This window comes from Amblyomma mixtum, chromosome 1, assembly GCF_055824585.1.
Source record: "Amblyomma mixtum isolate Tamu chromosome 1, ASM5582458v1, whole genome shotgun sequence".
Classification (NCBI taxonomy): domain Eukaryota; kingdom Metazoa; phylum Arthropoda; class Arachnida; order Ixodida; family Ixodidae; genus Amblyomma; species Amblyomma mixtum.
Genome location: NC_143012.1, coordinates 33,781,115 through 33,805,869, shown reverse-complemented (window position 1 = coordinate 33,805,869; position 24,755 = coordinate 33,781,115). Strand labels below are relative to the sequence as shown.

Genomic DNA, 24,755 nt, shown 5'->3' with positions numbered 1-24,755 from the left:
TTTCATAAAGTCAGGAATAAAATTTCAATAAGGAAAGGCGTCAGGCAGAGAGACACGATCTCGCCAATGCTCTTCACCGCCTGCTTACAGGACGTTTTCAGAGGCCTGGATTGGGAACCGTTGGGGAGATGAGTCAAAGGAGAATAACTAAGTAATCTGCGATTCACTGATGGCATTGCCTTGCTAAGTCTCTCGCAAAACAGCTGCAAAACAGAACGGTAGGTCTTAAAATAAACATTGGAGGTAGTAAGAGAATATGTCTATTTAGGGCAGCTAGTGACAGCTGATCCGGATCATGAGAGGGAAACAACTAGAAGAATAAGAATGGGCTGGAGCGCATATGGCAGGTTACCAATATCCCTCAGGAAAAAAGTATATAACAGCTGTATCTTACCGGTACTCACCTATGGGGCAGAAACGGGGAGGCTAACGCCAAGGATTCAGTTTAAGTTAAGGACAGTGCAGCGAGCTATAGAAAGAAAAAATGATAGGTGTAACGTTAAGATACCGGAAGTGGGCGAAGTGGGTGAGGGAGGAAAACGCGGGTTAATTACATCCTAGTCAATGAGCTTGGGCAGGCCATGTAAAGCGAAGACAACATAACCGCTGGGCCTTATGGGCAATGGAGCGGATTCCAAGAGAAGGCAAGCGCAGCAGAGCGCGGCAGAAAGTTATTTGGGTGGATGAGATTAAGAAGTTTGCGGATATAGGGTGGGCGCAGTCAGGCTGCTGATGATGATTATGAAGACAATTTTCCACCATGGTATAGCCTCCCCACAGTATGTGACCTCACACTGGTATATTAAGACAAAAAGCAAAAGCCAAACCAGCCCATACTACACACAAAGAGAAGTTATTGCGCACTCACAGACATGTACAATACGAAGATATCAACCCTAAGGTATACTTCAAACCAGAAGAAAGAATACTGTGCGCTCTACAAGCAAAGAACTCTAAGTAAAACAGCTTGGGGGGGGGGGGGGGGGGGCACTAAGTCTCCCCTACAACATTAACACCGAGGAAACAAAGCCTAGTGCGCGGCGTTAACCATTCCTAAAAGAGGACAGGGCGGGTAGGCATAGAAAGGGGGGGGGGGGGGGGGGGGGAACAGACTGAAAGGCTCAAATCAGGCAAGTGACGAGACCGACAAAAGAAAAAAGAGCACATGCTACAAGAATTTTTTGCACCTCAAGAAAAATATGACACGTGCTAACACATTCACACTGATGGCTTCCAAAACAGGAACGCATGTTGGAAGACTAGTAATTCAAGAAAAAGGGAAAGAATGATACGACTGCCGCGGTTTACGTCGGTTTTCACTGCCGAGTGTAGCGCGATCTTCGTAGCTGTAGAGAAAATTGTAAAGGGGAACATTAAAAACAGCATCATCTACAGTGATTCCCTGAGTATGCTTAAAGCACTGCACTCTCGAAATGTTCTTGAACTTATAATAGGAAACATCATACATAACATAGCTAAAATCACAAAACAAAAACATAACTTTAAATTCTGCTGGGTTCCTAGCCATGTCGGTATTGTGGGTTTGAAGTTATTGCAAGGAAGAACAGGTAAACAACCAACTGCGTTCCATAAAGGTCATTTTAGAAGAACGGAAATCGTGTAGACATAAGGAACGCTTTACAGAAGTTGTGTCGACTATGCATGGGACACACACACAATTTCTTGTTAAGAAAAAAGACAAACTTTTCTGCGAAATGCGTGCTGATGAACTCATCATAAACCAAATTTTAATTTTACAATGAATACATTCTCTTACACTCTATGCCACTTTTGGATTTCTCATATATTTGTAAGCTTTCCAAGGAAGCCAGAGAGGTCGGCCGGTGGTAACATGGCCCTGGCCTGCTACTCCGCACTAAGGAAAAGGAAAGTGCGAACGAAGGTTGATGATGGCAAAATACAACGAGTTTCATGGGTGATGTCCACACACAGATACACACACTGGCTGGCACTCGCATCGCGGTGAGTAGAGGCACATGAAATTCTTGTCTTGAACACACACTGGAGTAGGGGCTCCATGAAAACAGAAATGTGCACAGACGGATATCTAGGCCTGTTTCACATAAAAGCTGGAGCACGTTTCGCCCTGGCGCCTAGAAGAGTTTATTCAGAGAGATGGCGAGAGTCCAGTCTTCGCACGGTCGCTTCCAATGTTCTCCTCTCATCAGTGTAGTTCGGGCACTCGCAAAGAAGGTGTCCAATCGTCTCTGGAGTGTGGCACTGTACGCAATTTGCGTTAGTTTCTATTCCGATCTTGTGAAGGAAGTGTTTGGTGCAGGCAACGCCAAGCTGTAACCGGTGGAACAGAGTCCCTTGACGTCGCATTATCGTAGATGGCAGGTGAAATCCTGAGCCGGCGTGAAGCTTACAGATGCGGTCCTTTTGATGGTTGGAATCGTTCCAGTGCAACTACGTTGCGGCTTGCATTAAATGCGCCAACAAGGCTCCAGCCTCAGATCTGGAAAAGGCTATTTCAATAAAAGCGCCATCATCATGTACTAGCCGAGCCTCGGCATCAGCAAGGAGGCTAGCATTTTAAACCAGCTATAGGTATTAAAAACTTCACCTTGCTCGCAAGACACTGTAACCCTGTGTTTGGTGCACCACAGCCGTAGCTGCTTTTGCGCCATTGAACTCGAAATATCTAAGTACTGCAGGCACTGTTGTTTCTTCCGTTGCCAAGTACACAGTCTTGCAGCAGCTGCTGAACAGCTTGCACCCCAAATAGAATGGACTGTCACAAAGTTCCTGCGCAAAGAGATAAGATACACATATTAAAAAGCCACTATTTCTAAAAAAAAGAAAGAACATTTTGTTCCTGGCCCCAAACCTAATTCTAGCATTGAAATGAACGTAGAGAATATAGCATGTGAAAGCAGATATGAGTTGTGATTCCTTCAGGCCTTCCATCTATTAATCTGAAATGCACCACTGGTCCTCTCTCGCTTGCACCTTCTTGAGAACACGGACCATGTGTGAGGCGCTGTCGTGTGAGTGGCATGCCGAGACTACTATTGTAGCCACTGTTGACGAAAATCGCTTTCGGATACTGTCCATGTTGGACTCCCCGTAGCTGGCATCAAGCTAAGGGGGTGTTCAAACATGTGGAGTCGCGGCTGCTAAGAGGCTGTTGTTTCTGAATCTGTGCAGGACACGACGGTACGCGATGACTTGAGGTGCTGGACGGGTTCTCCACGCAGCCGCAAGTGAAGCTGGGGACAGCAGAGCACACCACTTATTCCAGCTCGCGAGGGAATGCCGCAGCGTGAACAAAATGGTTTGTAGCATATGTGCGCTCTCCATACTGTCACTGTCGCGTTGTGGCCATGTTTGATATATTGTCATACTCCTCAGTGCTCCCATACTGCCACTGTTGTGTTCTAGCCAGGGTATTTACGATCCATCACGAGGTAGTCATGCTCCGCAGTGTACAGCTGAACTGTGCCTTTGGTGAAGGGTGAGCATTATTAAAAGTCGCGGCGGTAACAGTGCCTGAGAAATTGGCTCTGCAAGACAGCATGAACTGCAGAACTGATATTGTGCGCGGCACCTGCTTTCTCAAGATGTTTCACTTGAGACAGTGTACATTCTTTTTTTTTTAAATAGGCTTTTTCAACAAGGCATTGTCAGCGGTGTAGTTCATCTAGATACGACGTGTGAACTCGCAGAATGGTTAACTAATATTAAATAGTGAACTTTGTAGCAATTACCGAGGTGCTTGTAGCCCACCATATCAGTTTTTAGAATTTCGAAAACGTAGTTACCCTAGAGACTGTGGCCCAACAAATTTTGGATTTATCGACGCGTTACGTGCTCTGGAGAGGTAGCTTTGCATGCAAGCTTCTCGAAAGCGCATGTATTTTGGGGCGATGTAGCCAGAATTTCTTGGATCACAGCGGCGAGGGTAACCACGTCTGCATAATTCTAAAAACCGACATGAATAATACTTACGATGGGCTATACACGTCTCTCAGTAAGTAAGGATCTTAACAGTAATTGCGGTTTTGGAGTCGCTCATTATGAGTGCGGCAGTGGAAGATGCTATGGCCGCCTCTCCCGCTCCGAAGGATGTGGTTGCCGTTATCGAACCCGAAGCCTTGTGTTTGAGGTCGTGTGACACCACGCTTAGGGCGTGCGCTGGGTTGCATGGCTATTCTGCCGCGTCTGCATAGAGTGCGTCTTCAATGTCCGCGTGTTTTTTATACAGGGCTTTGGAGCGTGCTTCGCGTCATTCCCGGCGGTGGGTTGGGTGTACGTTCTTGGGTTGTGGGTGGACGATTAGCTTTTCTTTGATTTCTTTAGGAACGCTGTGGGTGTTGTCCGGAGGGGGACCCGTTGGTTGAATGTTTAATGCGGCTAGAATGTGTCTGCCCGTGTTTGTGGAGGATAGTCAGTCCCACTGTGCTGTGCGGTGGGCATCAGTCAGCTCTTGTAGAGTGTTTGGACCCCCTTGTGGGAGATTTAGGGCCGATTTGTAGCCTGTCTTATTAGCGAGTTTACTCTATCCGCTTCTATCTTTGTGAGGTGAAGATAGGGGAGTGTGTATACCATTCTGCTAATCACGAATGCTTGCACTAACCGCCTGAGGTCATGCTCTCGCGTGCCTCGGGGCTTGTTTGCCATTGTTTTGATTAGCCTGATGGTTTGATGTGTCATGATCGTGAGTTTGACGGATGGGCTGCTCACATATTCATCCGTCAGTGCTGTCAATGGGACACGCACGAAGGTATACGTGGTCCAGACAGCTTTCAACACCCCCACCCAGGAGTCCAACAATGCATTCAGACAGAAGAATTCCACACCGAAAGCAGTTATGATGGAACAAGCAACGTGAACATTAAAGGGGTCATGACATGATCTACCAACAAATCGGGGGGTTATAGCCACGACCGTTGTTATGCATACTTAAAAAGAAGCAGGGCTCTACGTGCGCATTTTAGCTAAAAATTGAAACTTGAAGTTATTGGGTCTAAGCCCCTCCCCCGACAGCGCCGCCGTCTGGTGGAAAACCGCTGCAAGACCACCTTGACACATTACGGTGTAGTCGCCGAGATTGGCAGTAGACAGAAAAGGGAAGGACACAGACCTTTGTTGCCTTTGTTAACCTGTCGTGACTCCCCCCCCCCCCCCCCCCCTTACCCTTCGACACCCCTATCCCGAATAGCGAGCTACCCACTACCCTACGCTCATTACGCGGAGTGCGCAGTTCACTGTTGAGCGAAAGCTCGGCGTCATGAATCGCGAGCGCGTTAGTGTTACCTGACTACCACATGGTACAGCAGAAGTTTTAAACATTTAATTATAGATTACTAGCTGCACCATATCAGCTCAAATTTTGCCCAGTTGTTCTGAGGTGCATAGCGAACAAAATGTAATGAACAACTTGAGTCTGAAAAATGGTGTCATAACCCATTTAAAGGTTATCCGGTGACAGCTCCCACATGCCGCAAAGCCATCCTCACTCCTTAAACCTAAACACACTCGCAAGAATCGGCGCAACGGTTACATGAGGCCCCACCACAGACATTGCTTATATATTCAAGCCCACACGTCTTTACCAAACCGCAGGGTGTCCTAGCAGATTATTTCGGCAGCAACCTCCCCATCTTTAACACTACTCTTACATTCAAAACCAAAATATTTCTTCCCCACAGTTTTCTCTTCTGTGCAATGTAAGTGCACATTAAAGAACCCCAAGTGGTCGACGTTTTCGGAGCCTTCCACTACGGCGTCCCTCATAGCCTGAGTCGCTTTGGCACGTTAAACCCCTGTAACCCAATGCATTCAACTCCTCTGGCAGCGAGACAAACTTGGCTCTCATCTTGCGCCAGAACCAGTAGGATTGACCAAGCTTTGCACACCCGAAGCAAACGAGTCAAAAAAGATACCCAGGACATCACAGGTAGACTCACACATTTTACATATCTGGGAAGCCGCCAACGCCTCCTTGGACGCTGGCGTCGACAACGCCTCAAGAGCAAACTCCGCCTCCGAATTTCCATCTACACACAGGCCGACAAATTTACGCAACCACCCTCGCTTGAAACAGCTGGGCTTCCTTCTACACCATCATCATCAGCCTGACTACGCCCACTGCAGGGCAAAGGCCTCTCCCATTTCTTTCCAATTAACCCTGTCTTTTGCCGCCTAATTTTCTGCCGCCCCCTGCTACGCTTGCCTTCGCATTACAAGCGCTGCCCAAGCCCATTTCTTCCTCTTGGTTTCGACCAGGATCCCCCATAGGATCCATCACCCTATATGTGGGTACCAGTAAACTGCCATTCATGATCTGAGAGAACCTGCCCATGCGCTCCACCCGGTTCTTATTCTTCTAGTTATTTCCCCCTCATGATCCGGATCAGCGGTCACTACCTGACCTAAATAGACATATTCTCTTACTAGACAGTTGAATATTACTTTGGTTTTCTACATGTTGATTTTTAGTATCACCGTTCTGGTCGGCAGTTCATGTCCTGAGCGACATAGCAAGGCAATGTCATCAGCGAATCGCGGATCACTTAGGTATTCTCTTATTCTCAATCCAGGTTTGGGAATACCTCCTGTAAACAGGCGGTGAATAGCATAGGCGGGCGAGATCATGTCTCCCTGCCTGACACCTTTCCTTATTGGGATTTTATTGCTGACTTTATGGAAAACTAGGGTAGCTGTGCAATCGTTGTAATTATCTTCCAATATTTTCCCATAACATTCTTCTGCACCCTGATTTCACAATGCCTGCATGACTTTTGAGGTTTCTACTAAGTCGAATGCTTTGTCGTAATCAATGAACGCTATATATAGGCGCTGGTTGTATTCTGGGCATTTCTCTATCACCTGTCTGATAGAGTGAATATGGTTTATTGTCGAGTATTTTTTACGACAGCCTGCCGGATCATTCGGTTAATTGGAGTCCTAAGTTTGTCCTGACCCTATTAGCGATTACCTTAGTAAATACCGTGTTGGCAACACACAATAAGCTGATCGGTTCATAATTCTTCAAGTCCTTGACGTCTCATTTCTTATGAATTAAGATAATGTTTGCGTTTTTCCAAGCTCAAGGTACGCTCGAGGTCACAAGGCATTGCGTATCTCCCCTCCATCCTTCAACAAATCTGCTGTTATCTGATCCTCACCAGCTGCTTTCTACTTCCTCCTCCGTTACTGATGGGATGTCCCATTGGTGTGCTCTACTGCCTCTCTCAGTAACATTCTGATTACAATCGCTACTGTATTGGTTTGTGTAAAACTCTTCGGCTATTTTAACTGTCTCATCCATATTGCTAATGACATTGCCCTATCTTTCTCTTATCGCATACGTCTGGTTTTTGCCTATGCCTACTTTTATCTTCACTGCTTTTAGGTTACCTCCGCTCTTTAAAGCATGCTCGATTTTCTTCATGTTAAACTTCCTGATGTCGGCTACATTGCGCTTATTTAGTAACTTCGACAGCTCTACTAGTTCTATTCTGTCTGTGGAGTTAGACGTCCACATGCTTTGGCGTTTCTTAATCAGATTTTTATTCTCCTCAGAAAGCTTGCCGGTATCCTGTCGAACCATCCTACCGCCTGCGTCTATGGCGCACACCATAATTACAGCTGTGAGATGATCGTTCAATGTTTCAACATTACGGTCGTCTACTTCAGTTAAAGCACAAAATATTCTCTGCAGCAAAATCCTGAATTCCTCTACTTTCCCTCTTAATGCTAACTCAGTAATAGATTTCCGCTTCACTAATCTCCTCCGTTCCCTTTTCAAATCTAAGCTAATACGAGACCTTACCATTCTTTGGTCGCTACGACGGACCTTTCCGAGGACCTCCATATCCTCTGCGATACCAGGGTGAGCGCATAGTGTGAAGTCTATTTCATTTTTAGTCTCACAATTGGGGATCTTCCAAGTCAACTTCCTGTTGGCTCGTTTGCGGAAGAAGGTATTCATGATCCGTAAATTGTTTCTATCCGCGAACTCTACTAATAACTCTCCCCTGCTATTCTGAGAACCTATGCCATAGTCACCTACCGCCTGGTCTCCCGCTTGCTTTTTGTCTACCTTCGCATTGAAGTCGCCCATCAGTACAGTGTACTGTGATTTTACTTTGGTCATTGCCGATTCAACGTCTTCATATAATGCTATAAAACTCCTCTGTTGCCAGCTATACCCTGATTGATAAGGAATACCACACCTAGTTCTCGTCTATCTGCTGATCCACGATAGCACAGTACATGCGCCCAACCCCCCCCCCCCCCCCACCAATGGCATCTCACTTTATACCCGCCAATTCCTACAACAGCACTGCTAAGCTAGCCTCACTGGATCGAGTTCTTGCGTTAAACGTTGCTAGGTTCAGTTTCCAATGGAGGCCTGTCCGCCGCCTTGGTCAGTTGCTCCGCAGGCGCTGGGGACTGAGGGCCGAGGGTTAATTGGGTTGTTCATGGAAGGTTGCGGCCAAGTACTACACCAGGGTGGCCAAATCCTGCTCTGGTGAGGAAGTGCGTTGTCGGTTCTGGCCACCGAGATCAGGCCGCACACCAGGCCCTTTTTTGCAGTTCCATCGACACACGGAGTGTCCTTATTTCTAAAAAAAAAACCCCGATCGAGAATTGCGAGCACGAAGGGCCTAGGCCTTTCTAGGGCTAAGCCAAGAAACCCAGCGTCGCGAAAAACACGGCCGAAAAAGGCCAGCTGCCCAGAAAAGAAAGCCGGCGAGGACTGCGCCCGGAAGGGCGATAGAACGAACCACCTTTGTCTCCCAGCGCCGCAGACGCCGACCACAGCTCGGCAATGGGTAGACAAGTCCCAAGCTGAATAAACGGCGGAAAACCGCCAACCGGTCGCAGGGCAAACACAAAGACACATTAGACACAAAACGCACCTGGAGCACTCTCTGAGCCCTCCTAGACCGCACCACCGCCAATACCGAAACTCACAACACGCAGCGTTTTTATCAATTCGGTCTACAAAAGACACAAAGTGAACAAGGAAGGGCCTTAGGGGCCTTGACAGCGTTTCGACAAAAGGATTTGTGTTCACCTGGGCCATGCCTTCTTGTCGAAACGCCGGCAAGCACCCTGAGGGTTTTCTCTCCCTTGTTCACTTTGTGGTTACAAGAACGGCACTGACATCACCCTTGATGAAGTCTAGCGATCTCTGATTATCATACGCCGCCCTATAGCCCCCGGACCAGACCACATGACGTGCAGGTTCCTCCGCAACTTTGACGACACCCAACTTTAGGAACTGATGGATCCACCTGCAAACATGCACACATCATTCAAAACCTTTGCCCCATCTCCCTTATCAGTTGCGTTGGAACACTCTTTGAAGATATCATGCTCAACAGACTGCAGCCCTTTCCAGAAGCCTCACGATTCCTATCCGAAAACCTGTCTGGCTTTCATCCCACTCCGTCGGCACTATCCGATAAGGAAACTATATTCCATACTAAGAAGCACACAGCCAGCGCACATGCTATTCTCGCCCTGGATGTTCAAAAAGCGTTCGACGCTGCTAGCCACGACCACATCCTTCGCACCATGACCACCACTGGCTGTGCGTCGCGCATATGGCGCTGCATCCAGGCCGGCACTGTACCATCACCCTTATCATCCCTCCCCATCCAGGTCAGGTATGTTAGTGAGTTGTTTGGCCAGTATAGGGTTACGGCTATTTTCAGTAGGAGGGAGGTGAGAACTGCACCTTATGGAGTGTTGTGGATGGAGTGTTATGGAGTTGTCTGGCCCACTGGCCAGACAACTCACTAGCATGCCTGACCTCCACGCGGCACTTTACACCGATGGCACCACTTCATGGACGACAAAAGTCTCCATAGGAAAGACACAAGATGTTTTACAACAGACAATTGATAATATCACTTTGAAACGGACCACTATTAGCAGCGTAGTGGAAATGCGAATGAGGACACAACACAGAGCAGGTCGATTTGCCCAGAGCCAAATGTTTATTGGGTTCTCCCAAATTGCTGGCTGCTGGAGGGGCAAGATGGAAGATATTCACCTGACATCCTCTCGCTGATCTCGGCCAATCAGCGACCGCTTTCCCTCGCCTCCACTGCGCGCCTCGCCGGCCAGGGAAGGATACGGCGTTCCAAGATTTCCACAATATACAAGACAAAGAAACCAAAATTACAAGCAGGCTTTATTCGCAGATTTGCTGTATGCAACCACGGCCTGTCAGAGAGGGGAAACCCTTAACACGACAGAGACCCTAATCGCCAGCCGATTCAGTTATCACCTTTCCTACCACTTGCTCATCGAAACGCAACAAGATTAAGGTGATGTTCTGGTCAGAAATGCGACCACCTGGACACTCCGCCTGCAACTGTCAGTTTGGTACGTTCCTCATGAGATTATGGGTTCATTGTGTACGGTTCAGGAGGTCTGTCATACCCTGAAAAATTGGATCGAGTACATACCTGAGGCCTAGGGCTCTCATGTGGTATACTGGACACCTCCCGTAGTCAACCTCTATGCAGAAACAAATGAACCCTGCCTTGAATACAGAAGAAAAGCTTTAACCGGTGCATATGTCTTTAAAGTAAGATCTGTACCAAAAAATATAATATCCACTGACCAGTTGTCGCGAATATTATTCCCCAACAAACCGCTTGCTACCTGGCCCTGGTATTGCGATTTGTAGAGATATGCCAGAATCTCACTACACATTACATGACATTGCCCAAAGATGAGATACACACCTCCATGTTACAGCTTTCCTCCAATTCGCAGTTTCACTCTGTAGAAAAGAAACTCCGCAACAACATACTATGTAAGAATTGCTTGCACTCCAAGAAAAAATACAGTAGCCTTTATACTCATGGTTCAAACACGGGTGTTTACATAGAAAGCGCAGTGGTACGAGGGAATTGGAAAGAAACTGTCCGTAAGACTTCCGGAACAGTATTATTTACACAGACTGTCTAAAGTGAAATCCCTCCGTTACTTGGTGACACCATTCACAACATAGCAAAAGACACAGCTCGAGGGCAAAACATAAAACTCTTCTGGGTCCACAGTCATGTCAGAATGAAAGGCAACGACAGAGCAGATTTATGCGCTGCTGAAGCTCGTGGGAAAAAATAAACGATGTATACCGTTTAAAGATTGCGTGAGTTTAGTACAACGTAAAATATGGAAAAAAAGGGAGTCGGCTTGGAAAAACTAAGTGAATAAGAAAGTACACTGGGTAAAGTCAGTTTTAAGGTGAATGTTAGTCATGTGTGCACCAGGAACGTTTCAAGGAAGTGGAGATGAACTTACAGTTAACCACATCTTATCCTCTTGTGCAAAACTGGAAAAACTGAAAAAAAAATGTTGATTCAATTTTACAACGAATTCATTCTTTTTCATTCAAAACTGCTTTTAGGAGATAATACATTCATTGACATGTCTCGTATATTTATCCTTTTAAGAGAAGCAATATTTCTGGACAAACTCTAAATTCTCACCTACTGCTTTGCTGCTTTCTTATTTGGTTCGTTGGGAGCTTCGAGATTCTTGCCCAGCCAAGGATAGCTGCTGAGGTTACCAACCGCCTTTAAAGGTTTTAAGATTAGTCATTTCTAGACAATCTTTCCTATGTGATCACTAGGTAGTACTGCCGCCGCGGTGGCTCAGTGGCTATGGTGCTCGGCTGCTGGCCCGAAAGACGCGGGTTCGATCCCGGCCGCGGCGGCTGAATTTCTTTGGAGGAGAAATTCGAGGCCCGTGTACTGTGCGATGTCAGTGCACGTTAAAGAACCCCAGGTGGTCGAAATTTCCGGAGCCCTCCACTACGGCGTCTCTCATAGCCTTAGTCGCTTTGGGACGTTAAACCCCATAAACCAACCAACCAACTAGGTAGTACTAACTGTTTAGGCCCCCTACAACACCAAATATTACAAAAACAGACGCCTCATCCTCCCTCCACCTCAACGTACGCTGGATTCAAAATACAGCGAGGTCTGATGGCAACACCAGACAAACCGCTGCATCTTCCCTTCCGTCCTTGATAGAGCCCCTTCCTCGCGGTCAAGATCCGCTACTAATCCGAGGAGATTGTAACGCAAGACACGTAATATGGGGTTACAAGTGCAGAAAGGAATCGCGACTCTTGAACATAAATACAAAATGAGGGCCTAACACGTTAACGATACGCAACAGCACACGCAGGCCTCCCTAGGCAGCGACCACTACATCATTCAAACAGCCTTCGCACTGTAGTCAATCTCCCCCTCTGTAAAAAGGCAACTAAAAATCGCAGACCGGGATAAATTCTGTAATCTCCGCAAGAAATCCCCTACTGAGATAAAGAACCTTGCAAACTGGGTGAATGCACTCACGAAGGACGTCGAAAGTGCCACATCTTGAGTCCAGAACAATCGGGAAGCGGAAATAGTACACAACGGACCTCTCAAACTAAGGATAGCGGCGTTAGTAAAAAAGATCGAAACACATGCAGCACACCTAACCCGTCAACAGTGGGGCTAGATTTGCAACCGCACGAAAGGAAACATTTAAGTTTCCTATTAAAACCAGAAAACACTAAAGTCTCCCAACAACGTAACGTAAACCGCATAATCCACAAACTAAATGTGGAAGACAGCAGTGTGATCGAAAATTTAATAGATAGGTATCTCACAATCACAACTAGAACCCCACCCTCAAATACTCAAGCCCTCTGAGCCACGTGTTCGACGAAGACATGGCGAGAAGGGTAGTGAGAGCAGCTATGCACAAGCTGCGCACCGTGCCGGCGCCGGGCGCGGATAAAATCACTAACCAAACAGTACGGAACCTGGACGAAAATTCGGTTCAAGCCGTAACCAAACTTTTCAATAAACAGTGGAGGGGAGCACCCTCTCCCGGAATGCACCCACGCTAAGGTCATTTTTATTTTAAAACCAGGTAAACCACTTCAACTGGCGAACACTTTAGCCTCGGCCGTCTTCCCCTATACGATGTTGGGATTTAGAAGCAACGTGTCCACGCAGCGCGTGAGGCTTCAAATCTCAGAAGAAATTGTACACCCGAGGCGTGGAGAGCACTTCTAGTTGTAGACCCCCGACACCATACTAAACGCCCTATTTGACTGAGGCGTAGGAACTAGAACACACGCATATATAACTGCCTTTCTGGATGACAGGACGGCGGAGATATAGTTTGGGACCACGGAATGCCCCTCGTTAGCCCTAGAAAGCAGGGGCGCACCTCAAGGCTCAGTTTGATCTCGACTACTCTTCGACATCACCCTCATACCTGTGGGCGACCTGAATAGACCTTGCCTGCTCGCTGTCCGTGACAAAAAGGAAAACCCCTCTATACAAGTGACGGTAGACGGCCATGACACATCAAACCATCAGGCTAATCAAAAGAACAGCAAACAAGCATCGAGGCATGTGAGAACACGACCTGACGCGGTTAGTGGAAGTATTCGTGATTAGCAAACTGGTATACTCACTGCATTAATTTTCACCTCACAAAGATAGAAGAAGAAAGAGTAAACGTGCTAATATTGTCACCGACAAACGCAGCAGAAAAGCGGGAAGCACAGCGTTTCCTAGGACGAAGCCCGCCGAACCGCCGAGCTCCTGCAGAATAACGACGACGCGTGGCCACGCGCTGGGAGCCAAGGTTCAGCCACCAGGTGGCGCCGGCAGAGTGCCAGAGCATTAAACGACAGGTTAAAAACGCGGAAGTTAAAAATTGGATGAATTCAATGGAAAAGAAACATAGTGTAGAACTATATCGATTCTGGAAAAGGCAGATCAGGAAAGAATTTTTCTATGATAACTCAAGAGGCAGTGCCCTACTTTTTGAAGCTAGATCAGGGTGTCTTAGAACGCGCAGCTACAAAAAGAAATTTAACGAAGATGACACATGTGCAGTGTGTGGTAGATCTGTGGAAACAATTGAACACCTCATAATCAAATGTGATGGTATCCATCCGGATGTCGATGCAGGCACAGTCACTCTTTCTGAGGCCCTAGGGTTTAAAGATAACAATGGTCATGTAAATAAATCTGCAGTGGAAGTCAGCAAAAAGCGATTGGAGGATTGGTGGTTGAAAAGCAGAGATGTGGCATAAGGTTAGAATAGTAGGAAACCGTAGGCAAAGTTGATGGAGAATCTTAATGAGAATTGCCAACACAGTAAACAAAAAAAATAATAAATAAAGAAAAGCTGAGCATGGTGGCAATTGCCACCACCCCGTTTCAAAGGGGGCGCTCCTATCCATCCATCCATCCATCCATTCATCCAGCCCCCCCCCCCTCTTTCAAGAGGCATGAACCCGATGCCGCACGGGCGGAAAGTGAACGGCGCGAGTGTCTGCGTGAAAAAGGGCTAACGGGAGTAATACGGCTTCAGCCGCGCCCCGTGGACTACTTCGGACGGCGGTTGTCGTGAGGACCGGACAGCTCCTTGAGGGAGCACCTCGTAGGGACCGAAGTAACGGCGAAGAAGCTTCTCAGAGCGCCCCCGCAAGCGGATCGGGCTCCACACCCAGACTTGGTCACCGGGGGGGTAAATCACTTCCCTACGGCGGAGGTTGTAACGCTCGGCGTCCAGCATGGTTAAGACTTCGCGACCGTGATGTAAGGCAGTATCCGGTCCCAGTTCCCATGGTCATCGTCTACATACATCGAAATCATGTCGGCAATTGTCTTGTTAAGCCGCTCAGGCAGTCCTTTCGCTTGCGGATGGTAAGCTGTAGTCCTTCGATGGCTGGTGCCACTGAGTCGAAGTACCTCGCTCATAAGTGCCGACGTGAAGGCGGTACCCCTGTCAGTTAATACGACTGTAGGGGCTCCGTGAGGAAGTACAATGTTGTGAATGAAGAAATGTGCAACTTCGGTACCACGGGGAAGGACCTTGGTCTCACAGTAGCGGCTAAGATAGTCAGTGGCAACAGCAATATACCGGTTGCCCATGGAAGACGCCGGAAACGGGATGCGTGGGGGATCGATCGGCTGCAATATGACAGGCCTACAAATCGGCTCTAAAGCTCCCTCAAGGGAGTCGATAATGCTCTAGAAGAACTGATGAAGTGTATACTGAGCCCACCGCACGGCACAGTTGGACTGACTATCCTCCACAAACACGGGCAGACACATCCAACCATGCAGAAACTGCAAAATCGAAGCGGCGGTGTATGCAGGGAACTACTAATTGCGACTGTACATCCGGAAACGCAACGTACGGGTCTAGTTTTTTGGCATGCTCGTATATCCTGATGTCTCGTAAAAAAACAAAAAAGGTAAACATGTAGTGTCTTTCGGATGTGTGCTTGCTGGGATCAATTATGGTATCTGTAGCGGCATTCCTATACGTATAACGATATAAAAGCATGTGCATAAAAGAAAAATTCCTTACAGTGGCTGCGGTCCTCATCGTCTCTCTCTGCACTTTGCACAGTGTTGCTTTAGCACTACGTAGCGCAACCAAGACTGTGGCCAGCCACTAGAGAAGACTTACTATGTGTGAACGGTTCCATATACCTGATTGTCGCAGACCTTTGCGGCAACTGGTCATCAATTCGGCAGTGGTAAACCATTTGCACAAGGGGATTCATTTGGAATAGATGTGCGGGTGCTAATACAGCAACAATACAAAACACGAAGATGTTCACAGTGCAGAAAGAGACAATGAGGAGCGCAGCCACTGTATATTCCGTACTTTCATGAAGTCTAGATATTGTTATACGAAAGGGCACGCTGCTGCAGGCGCCGTAACAGACAGCAGCAAGCACACACGCGAAATACAGTGCGTACGTCCTTTCTATCTCTTTTATTTTATGGAACATCAGGATATGACAGCATTAAAAAAAATAAAAGCGCGTATGTTGCGTTTTCGGATGTATTTCTGCATTAATCGGCATGCTGCTGCAGGTACCGTTGATGTCCGCAGCCGCAACCAAACACCGTCAAGGCATCCGAAAGGCACCACGTACGCTTTTTTTTTACTGGACGTTTTGTTTTACATGACCGTTCATGGAACGAAACGTCCAGTAAAAAAAAAAGAGCGTGTGTACGTGGTGTCTCTCGGACGTCTCGTCGGTGTGTGGTTGCTGCGGACTTCTGCGGTGCCTGCAGCAGCGTGCGCACTCCTCCCGCGAACTCAGAACGATGATAATGAAAAAAAAGAAACTGCCTCCCCCGGGAACACGTCCGCAGGAGCAACGGGCATCCGCCCTCTGGATGCCCGGGGGACAGCGAGAAGAAGAGCTGTGCTTTAAAGCACAAGCCCTCCTACTTGTCCTCCACACTCCGCGGCCGAGCGTACAGCCGGGCAAGCTGTGCTGCCCGGAATGACACGTGTCCGAACCACAGCGTCTGCATCACTTCGATCCGAGCGATCGGTTGTGCCGGCGATGGGATTCGAACACGCATCCCCGAAGTGCGAGCTCGGCACTTTACCCACTCGGCCACGGAGCGGCTCGAATGCGGAAGTCCTTGTACGAGTGCCGATTCGAGCGGAACAAAGTAGCAGCTTAGCAGATAAGGATATCTCGCGTGCAAGCAGTGACGTCATTTCGTGGACTATGTACAGCCGCTGTCAATAGCAAAAGAGCACACTTGTGTTGATGCTGGGGGGGTACTACTACTACTACTACTACTGCTGGTCAAATGTTTAGGAGAAGGCGCGAAGGTGGATTAGACCACCAGTAAGGGAGTAATTGCTCATTGACGTCAATGAGTTTACTACTGCTGCTGCTACTAGTTACACGGTCTGATTTCTACTTTGGGAAACCATTAGTGCACACTGTTTGAATGAGACCAGTTCCTAACTCGGGGAAATGATACTGTATACAGATTGAAAGACCCATTCGTCTGTCCAGGACCTGAATTTCAAATTGTATATTGAATAAACGAAGCCCATCGCACTGTCTCCTTCCTGAACTGAAAGGTACTGGTCAAATGTTTGAGAGAAGCCGCCAAGGTGGATTAGATCTCTAATAAGGGAGTAATTACTCACTGACGCCCACATGAACGCAGCCAACTACTACAGTTACATTGTCTGGCCACCACCACCACCACCACCACCACCACCACCACCACCACCACCACCACCACCACCACTACTACTACTACTACTACTACTACTACTACTACTACTACTACTACTACTACTACTACTACTACTACTACTACTACTACTACTACTACTACTACTACTACTACTACTACTACTACTACTACTACTACTACTACTACTACTACTACTACTACTACTACTACTACTACTACTACTACTACTACTACTACTACTACTACTACTACTACTACTACTACTACTACTACTACTACTACTACTACTACTACTACTACTACTACTACTACTACTACTACTACTACTACTACTACTACTACTACTACTACTACTACTACTACTACTACTACTACTACTACTACTACTACTACTACTACTACTACTACTACTACTACTACTACTACTACTACTACTACTACTACTACTACTACTACTACTACTACTACTACTACTACTACTACTACTACTACTACTACTACTACTACTACTACTACTACTACTACTACTACTACTACTACTACTACTACTACTACTACTACTACTACTACTACTACTACTACTACTACTACTACTACTACTACTACTACTACTACTACTACTACTACTACTACTACTACTACTACTACTACTACTACTACTACTACTACTACTACTACTACTACTACTACTACTACTACTACTACTACTACTACTACTACTACTACTACTACTACTACTACTACTACTACTACTACTACTACTACTACTACTACTACTACTACTACTACTACTACTACTACTACTACTACTACTACTACTACTACTACTACTACTACTACTACTACTACTACTACTACTACTACTACTACTACTACTACTACTACTACTACTACTACTACTACTACTACTACTACTACTACTACTACTACTACTACTACTACTACTACTACTACTACTACTACTACTACTACTACTACTACTACTACTACTACTACTACTACTACTACTACTACTACTACTACTACTACTACTACTACTACTACTACTACTACTACTACTACTACTACTACTACTACTACTACTACTACTACTACTACTACTACTACTACTACTACTACTACTACTACTACTACTACTACTACTACTACTACTACTACTACTACTACTACTACTACTACTACTACTACTACTACTACTACTACTACTACTACTACTACTACTACTACTACTACTACTACTACTACTACTACTACTACTACTACTACTACTACTACTACTACTACTACTACTACTACTACTACTACTACTACTACTACTACTACTACTACTACTACTACTACTACTACTACTACTACTACTACTACTACTACTACTACTACTACTACTACTACTACTACTACTACTACTACTACTACTACTACTACTACTACTACTACTACTACTACTACTACTACTACTAGTTACACGGTCTGATTTCTACTTTGGGAAATGGATGGTGTATACAGATTGAAAGACCCATTCCTTTGTCTAATACCCCAATTTGAGAGTGTATAATGAATAAGCGGAACCCATTCCTCTTTCTGGTTCATTAAATGTAGAACGATTAGTGTACACTGTTTGAAAGAGACCAGTTCCTCAGTGTAGTACCTGAATATAAGTGTGTATTGTATACTGAATAAATGACACCTATCTTTGGGAAACCATTAGGTTACACTGGTTGAGAGAGACCAACTACATTGTCTCGTTCATGAAACGTAGAATGAATAATGTAGTCTAGTACCTGAACTACAAAATGAACAATGTATACAGATTGAAGGAGACCATTTCTAGTTCCTGAAATGTAAATTGAATAGTGTATACTGAACAAACGAAACCCATCTCAGTGTCTACTTCCTGAACTCTAAAACGAATAATGTATACTGGTTCAAAGAGTCCAGTTCCACTGTCAGGTACCTGAACTTGAAAACGTATAGTGTGTACAGATTGAATGAACTTCCTGCGTTCAACGATAGCAAGAGACCAGTTACATTGTCTCGTGTCTGGAATGTGAATTGAGTAGTGTATACTGAATAAATGACACCCATATTTGGGAAACCATTAATGTGCACTGTTTGAATGAGACCAGTTCCTAAATTAGGAACTGAATAGTGTATGAAAGACCCATTCCTCTGTCTAGTACCTGAAATGTGAATTGAATAGTGTATACTGAATACATGACACCCATCTTTGGGAAACCATTAGTGTACACTGGTTGAATGAGACCAGTTCCTGAACTGGGAAATGGTGTATACAGATTGAAAGACCCATTCTTCTGTCTAGTGCCCGAACTACGAAATGTATAGTGTGTACTGAACGAATGAAACCGATCACACTGTCTACTGCCTGAATTGGAAGAGATCAGTTACATTGTCTGGTTCACTGCATACTGGTTGTAAGGCTGTGAGAGTCCGGTTCCACTGTCTACTACCTAAACTACGAAATGTGTAATGTATGCTGAACATATGAAACCTACCACGCTGTCTGGTTCCTGAAATGTAAAATGAGTAGTGTATATAGGTTGACCAGTTCTTAAGTTCGGAAATAGAATACTGTATACTGGTTGAAAGAGTCCGGTTCTACTGCACACTACTTCAACTACGAAATGTACGCCGAATAAATCAAGCCCATGACAGTGTCTGGTTCCTGAACTACGAAATGAACAGTGTATACTGAATACATGAAACCCACTGCACTCTTTGAAAGAGACCAGTTCCACTGCGTAGTGCCTGAATATCAAAACGTATACTGTGTACTGCATAAATGAAACATGTTCCACTGTCTCGTTCCTGGACTACGAAATCGACACTGTATATTGGATAAACGAAACCCATCGTAATATCTACTTCCTGAAACGTAAATTGAATTGAAAACCATCTCACTGTCTACTTCGTGAAGTGTAAAACGAATAGTGTGTACTGAATGAATGACACATGTTGCACCGTCTACTTCCTGAGTTGAAAGAGACCAGTTACATTGTCTGCCTTCTGGAATGTAAATTGAGTAGTGTATACTGAATAAATGACACCCATCTTCGCGAAACCATTAGTTTACACTGTATGAATGAGACCAGTTCCTAAATTGGGAAATTGATGGTGTATACAGATTGACAGGCGCATTCCTTTGTCTAGTACCTGAATTTCAAAGTGTATACTGTACACTGAATAAACGAAACCCATCTCGGTGTCTACTTCCTGAACTGAAAGAGACCAGTTGCATTGTCGCGTTCCTGAAGTGTAAAACGAATAATGTATACTGGTTCAAAGAGTCCAGTTCCACTGTCAGGTACCTGAACTTGAAAACGTATAGTGTGTACTGAATGAATGAAACATGTTGCACTCTCTACTTACTGAGTTGAAAGAGACCGGTTACATTATCTGCCTTCTGGAATGTGAATTGCGAGTGTACACCGAAGAAATGAGACCCATTCGTCTTTCTGGATCATGAAATGTGGAACAATTAGTGTACACTTTTTGAAAGAGACCAGTTGCTCTGTGTAGTACTTGAATATAAAAGTGTGTACTGTATGCTGAATAAATGACACCCATCTTTGGGAAACCTTTAGTGTACACTGTTTGAATGAGACCGGTTACTAAATTGGGAAATTAATAGTGTATACAGATTGAAAGGCCCATTCCTCTGTCTAGTACCTGAATTTCAAAGTGCAGACTGGATATAAAAAAAAAACGATCTCACTGTATACTTCCTGAACTGAAAGAGACTAGTTACATTGTCTCGTTCCTAAAGTGTAAAATGAATCATGTATACCTGTTGAAAGAGTCGAGTTCCACTGTGTAGTACCTGAATTTCAAAACGTATAGTGTGTACTGAAGAAAGGAAACATATTTCACTGCCTGGTTTCTCAATTTAAAGAGACCAGTTACATTTGTCTCGCTCCTGAAATGTAAATTGAATAGAGTATACTGAATAAATGAAACCCATTCGTTTGTCCGGTTCATGGAATTTAGAATGAATACAGCAGTTACATTCTCTCTTTCCTGAATTGAAAGGCCCATTCCGCTGGCTTGATTGAAAAACCCATACCACCACCACCACCACAGTCTGAATGCTACTTTGGGAAACCATTAGTGCACACTGTTTGAATGAGACCAGTTCCTACATTAGGAAATTAATGGTGCATATGGGTTAAAAGACCCATTCCTCTGTCTAGTACCTGAATTTCGAAGTGTATACTGTACACTGAATAAACGAAACACATCTCAGTGTCTACTTCCTCAACTGAAAGAGACTAGTTCAAAAGTTTCATTGTCTCTTTCCTGATTTCAAAGTGACCAGTTCCTAAATTGGGAACTGAATAGTGTATGAAAGACGTATTCCTGTACAGTGTATGTACAGTGTATACTGGTTGAAAAAGACCAGTTACAATACATCTTTCCTAAATAAATGAAACCCATCCCACTCTCTGCTTCCTAAATTGGGAAATGAATATTGTGTACAGATTGAAAGAGACCATTGTCTCGTTCCTAAAATGTAATATGAATATTGTATAATTAATAAATGACACCCATCTTTGGGAAACCATTCGTGTATACTGGTTGAATGAGACCAGTTACATTGTGTAGTACCTGAATTTCAAAGTGTATACTGTATACTGAATAAACGAAACCCATCTCACTGTCTACTTCATGAACTGAAAGAGACCAGTTGCATTGTCTCGTTCCTGAAGTGTAAATTGAATAATGTATACCTGTTGAAAGAGTCTAGTACCTCAACTAGGAACAGTATAGTGTATGCTGAATAAATGAAACCCATCACACTGCCTGGTTCCTGAGTTCGAAAATGAATAGTGTATAATGGTTCAAAGAGACCAGTTACATTGTCTATTTCCTGCAATCTATAATTATCAGTGTATATTAACAAAGGAGACCCACTACAGCGGTTGAAAGGAGGAAGTTCCAATGTGTAGTACCTGAATTTCAAAACGTGTAGTGTGTACTGAATGAATGAAACATGTTCCACTCTCCAGGGATATCAGTGTCTGGTGTTATTTCATATATTTCATTTCCGCCGACATGTCACCACGTTGACTTCTCTTGGCGCAGATGTCCAACAGTAGAACGGGCTCATCAGTGCTCCTGCCGCGATCGATGGCCTCGAACACAGCTTTCCGCCCATTGCTTCCGTGATGGCGGTGCGCAGCGTCTGCGAGGGTAGACATTGCATTGCATACGGTGGTTACAACTCCCTCCTTCACCACTAATCTGATCCGTTCACAAAATGTTCGAACATCATTAAATATCCGTTTCGCTCACATCAGCACAATGCAAGAACTGTGCTCGTCTGTGGGACAGTGGGCGCGTAACCCGCTCTACTGTTCCTACCGTCTCAAGGACTACGACATTTCCTATTTCTGAAAAGAAGCATGTATTACATACGCTTCTACGCGCCCTTCCCGACCACTGCCCCACAGGCGTGCACAGTTCTTGTATTCTCTGCTTGCAACAATAATCACTCCCTCGATACCCGTATTCGGGCAATTTCATTCATTCATTTTATTTCTACTTTTACTGACACTTTTGACACTGACTGAACCCATAGCCAGAGGCTAGTGTGGGGTTCAGAAACAAAATGTATGAAGGCAATGACGCAGCACTTGTGCACAATGAAAAGCACAAATCATGGCGAAAGACCCAAATACATCGTACAACAAGGAAAAAATAAAATCATGTGCATTTTACAGCAGAATGGAAAAATCTGTCATGAACAACATGGTACAACTGTCACATATGTCAAATAAGGCGCATAAAGTATGTTCGCAATTCTCTATTTGTTTCATGGGACTGTTTTATTTCTGGGGGTAAAGCATTCCAAACCTTGGCTCCTGAAAACTGCACCAATCTTTCGCTGTAAATTGTATAATTCGGTGGTAGATTAAAGTATGTGTAATGTTTCTTGTGAGTCGAGGTGATGAGCGAAACAGGGAGGCATTCAAAGGTTGATGATATTTGACTATGTTGTTTACACACTCCGCTATCTTTAAAGAGCGCAAAAGGTCAAAAGGAAGGATATTTAATAACTGGAAAAGTGGTTTACTTGGCTCGGTATACTTGCTTTGTGTTACAATTTGGATAGCCCGTTTTTGTAATCGCCGGATAGCATCAAGGTAAGTATTGTATGTCAAACCCCATGATTCTATACAGTATGTTAAATGACTATAAATAAGTGCAAAATAAAGGGTACGCAGTGTTTGTGTGTTAAAACAATCGCGGGCCTGTAGTAAGGCGTAGCAGCCTGAGGCCAACTTCGAACAGACGGCGTTAATCTGATTTTTCCAGTGAAGATGTTCATCTAGAATGACTCCAAGATACTTAAATGAGTGTGTTCGTTCCAGTGAGTGGCCATTAATAAAAATGTTAATTTGGTTGCTATGGATGACTTTTCCTCTTGAGCTAAATACTATATATTTGGTTTTGCGTGAATTAATTGTTAGCTCGTTGGTAAAAACCAGCTTGAAATTTTTTCCAATTCAGTGTCTGTTTTTTCTTCTAGATCCTCATGGTTGTCAGCTGTAACTATGATCGCAGTGTCATCTGCATACATTAAAATATCCGAGCAACTTAGGACCTACTACAGCATACTTTAGTATTACAGCTTGGTGCCGGGCTAGTTCGTTAGACATTCTTTGAAATCGGTTAGCGCCATAAAAGACGACGACAAGACACAGGTCAGCGCTCTTCTGTGTCCTGTGTCACTCTCTCGCCTTCTATCAGTCATTTTTGGCCGCTAACCTATACCAAAGAATTTCCTAGGCACTTCTCCCATGCAATAGACTGCGTATCTGACGGAAGCATTCAATGCGATATACGTCGGCATCGTACGATCACCCCCCCCCCCCCCCCCCCCCCTTACAAAGGAAGCAAATCACATCTTGTGTTTGATTTCGCTCACGTGTTCGACCCACTAGTTCGAATGGAGTCTGTTTCCGCAAATTCACCGGAAATCGCCGCCTAACACGGCACCGATCGTATTTAAAGTTGCGTCTTTCGCATTCCCAACGCCTTCGCCTACACAGACGAACAACCATGACGTGATACCTCGCGTTATCGCGCTATAGCGGCCGCTCCACGCTCGTTTCTGCGTCGCACGCCCGATCGCCAGATAACCACATCCCCCGCGCATGCTCAGTTTCGGTCCGCTTCGCTTCCCTTCTATCAGCACTCGCCGACGCCGTTCAAAACCAGAGCCGCACGGTAGCCGAGTGGTTAGCGCGCCAGTTGGCAATGCTTGGGCGAATATCCCCACCGACCTTGGTTCGATTCCCAGCGCCGGCACAGCGGATGGCTGTAGAAAAACGGTGCCTGGTGATCCCACCAGAGTCAACAGCTCGGCCGCCGTGTGTGGAGGACAAGGGGAGGACCTGTGCTTTTTCGCACAGCACCTCTTCTCGCTGTCCCCCGGGTATCCAGTGGGCGGATGCCCGTTGCTCCTGCGGAGGTGTTCCCGGGGGAGGAAGTTTCTTTTTGTTCATTATCATCGTTCCGAATGCTCGGGCGCTGTGCGCACGCTGCTGCAGGCACCGCAGAAGTCCGCAGCAACCAAACACCGACGAGACGTCCGAGAGACACCACATACGCTCTTTTTTTTTTTACTGGACGTTTTGTTTCATGACCGCTCATGAAACAAAACGTCCAGTAAAAAAAAAAAGCGTACGT

At 45.4% G+C, this 24,755-nt stretch overlaps 1 protein-coding gene across 1 annotated transcript in view; it reads right to left on the bottom strand.

Moving 5' to 3' along the window:
- Window positions 1–2,583: 2,583 nt before the first annotated feature.
- LOC149365977 (uncharacterized) overlaps window positions 2,584–24,755 on the bottom strand; it is a 37,590-nt gene continuing 15,418 nt past the window's right edge. Inside the window, exons 6-7 of the mRNA XM_089569513.1 lie at window positions 24,350–24,529; window positions 2,584–2,769 (exon numbers count right to left, since the gene is read on the bottom strand). Coding sequence (XP_089425639.1) covers window positions 2,584–2,769; window positions 24,350–24,529 — 366 coding nt within the window. The remainder of the gene's footprint in view (window positions 2,770–24,349; window positions 24,530–24,755) is intronic.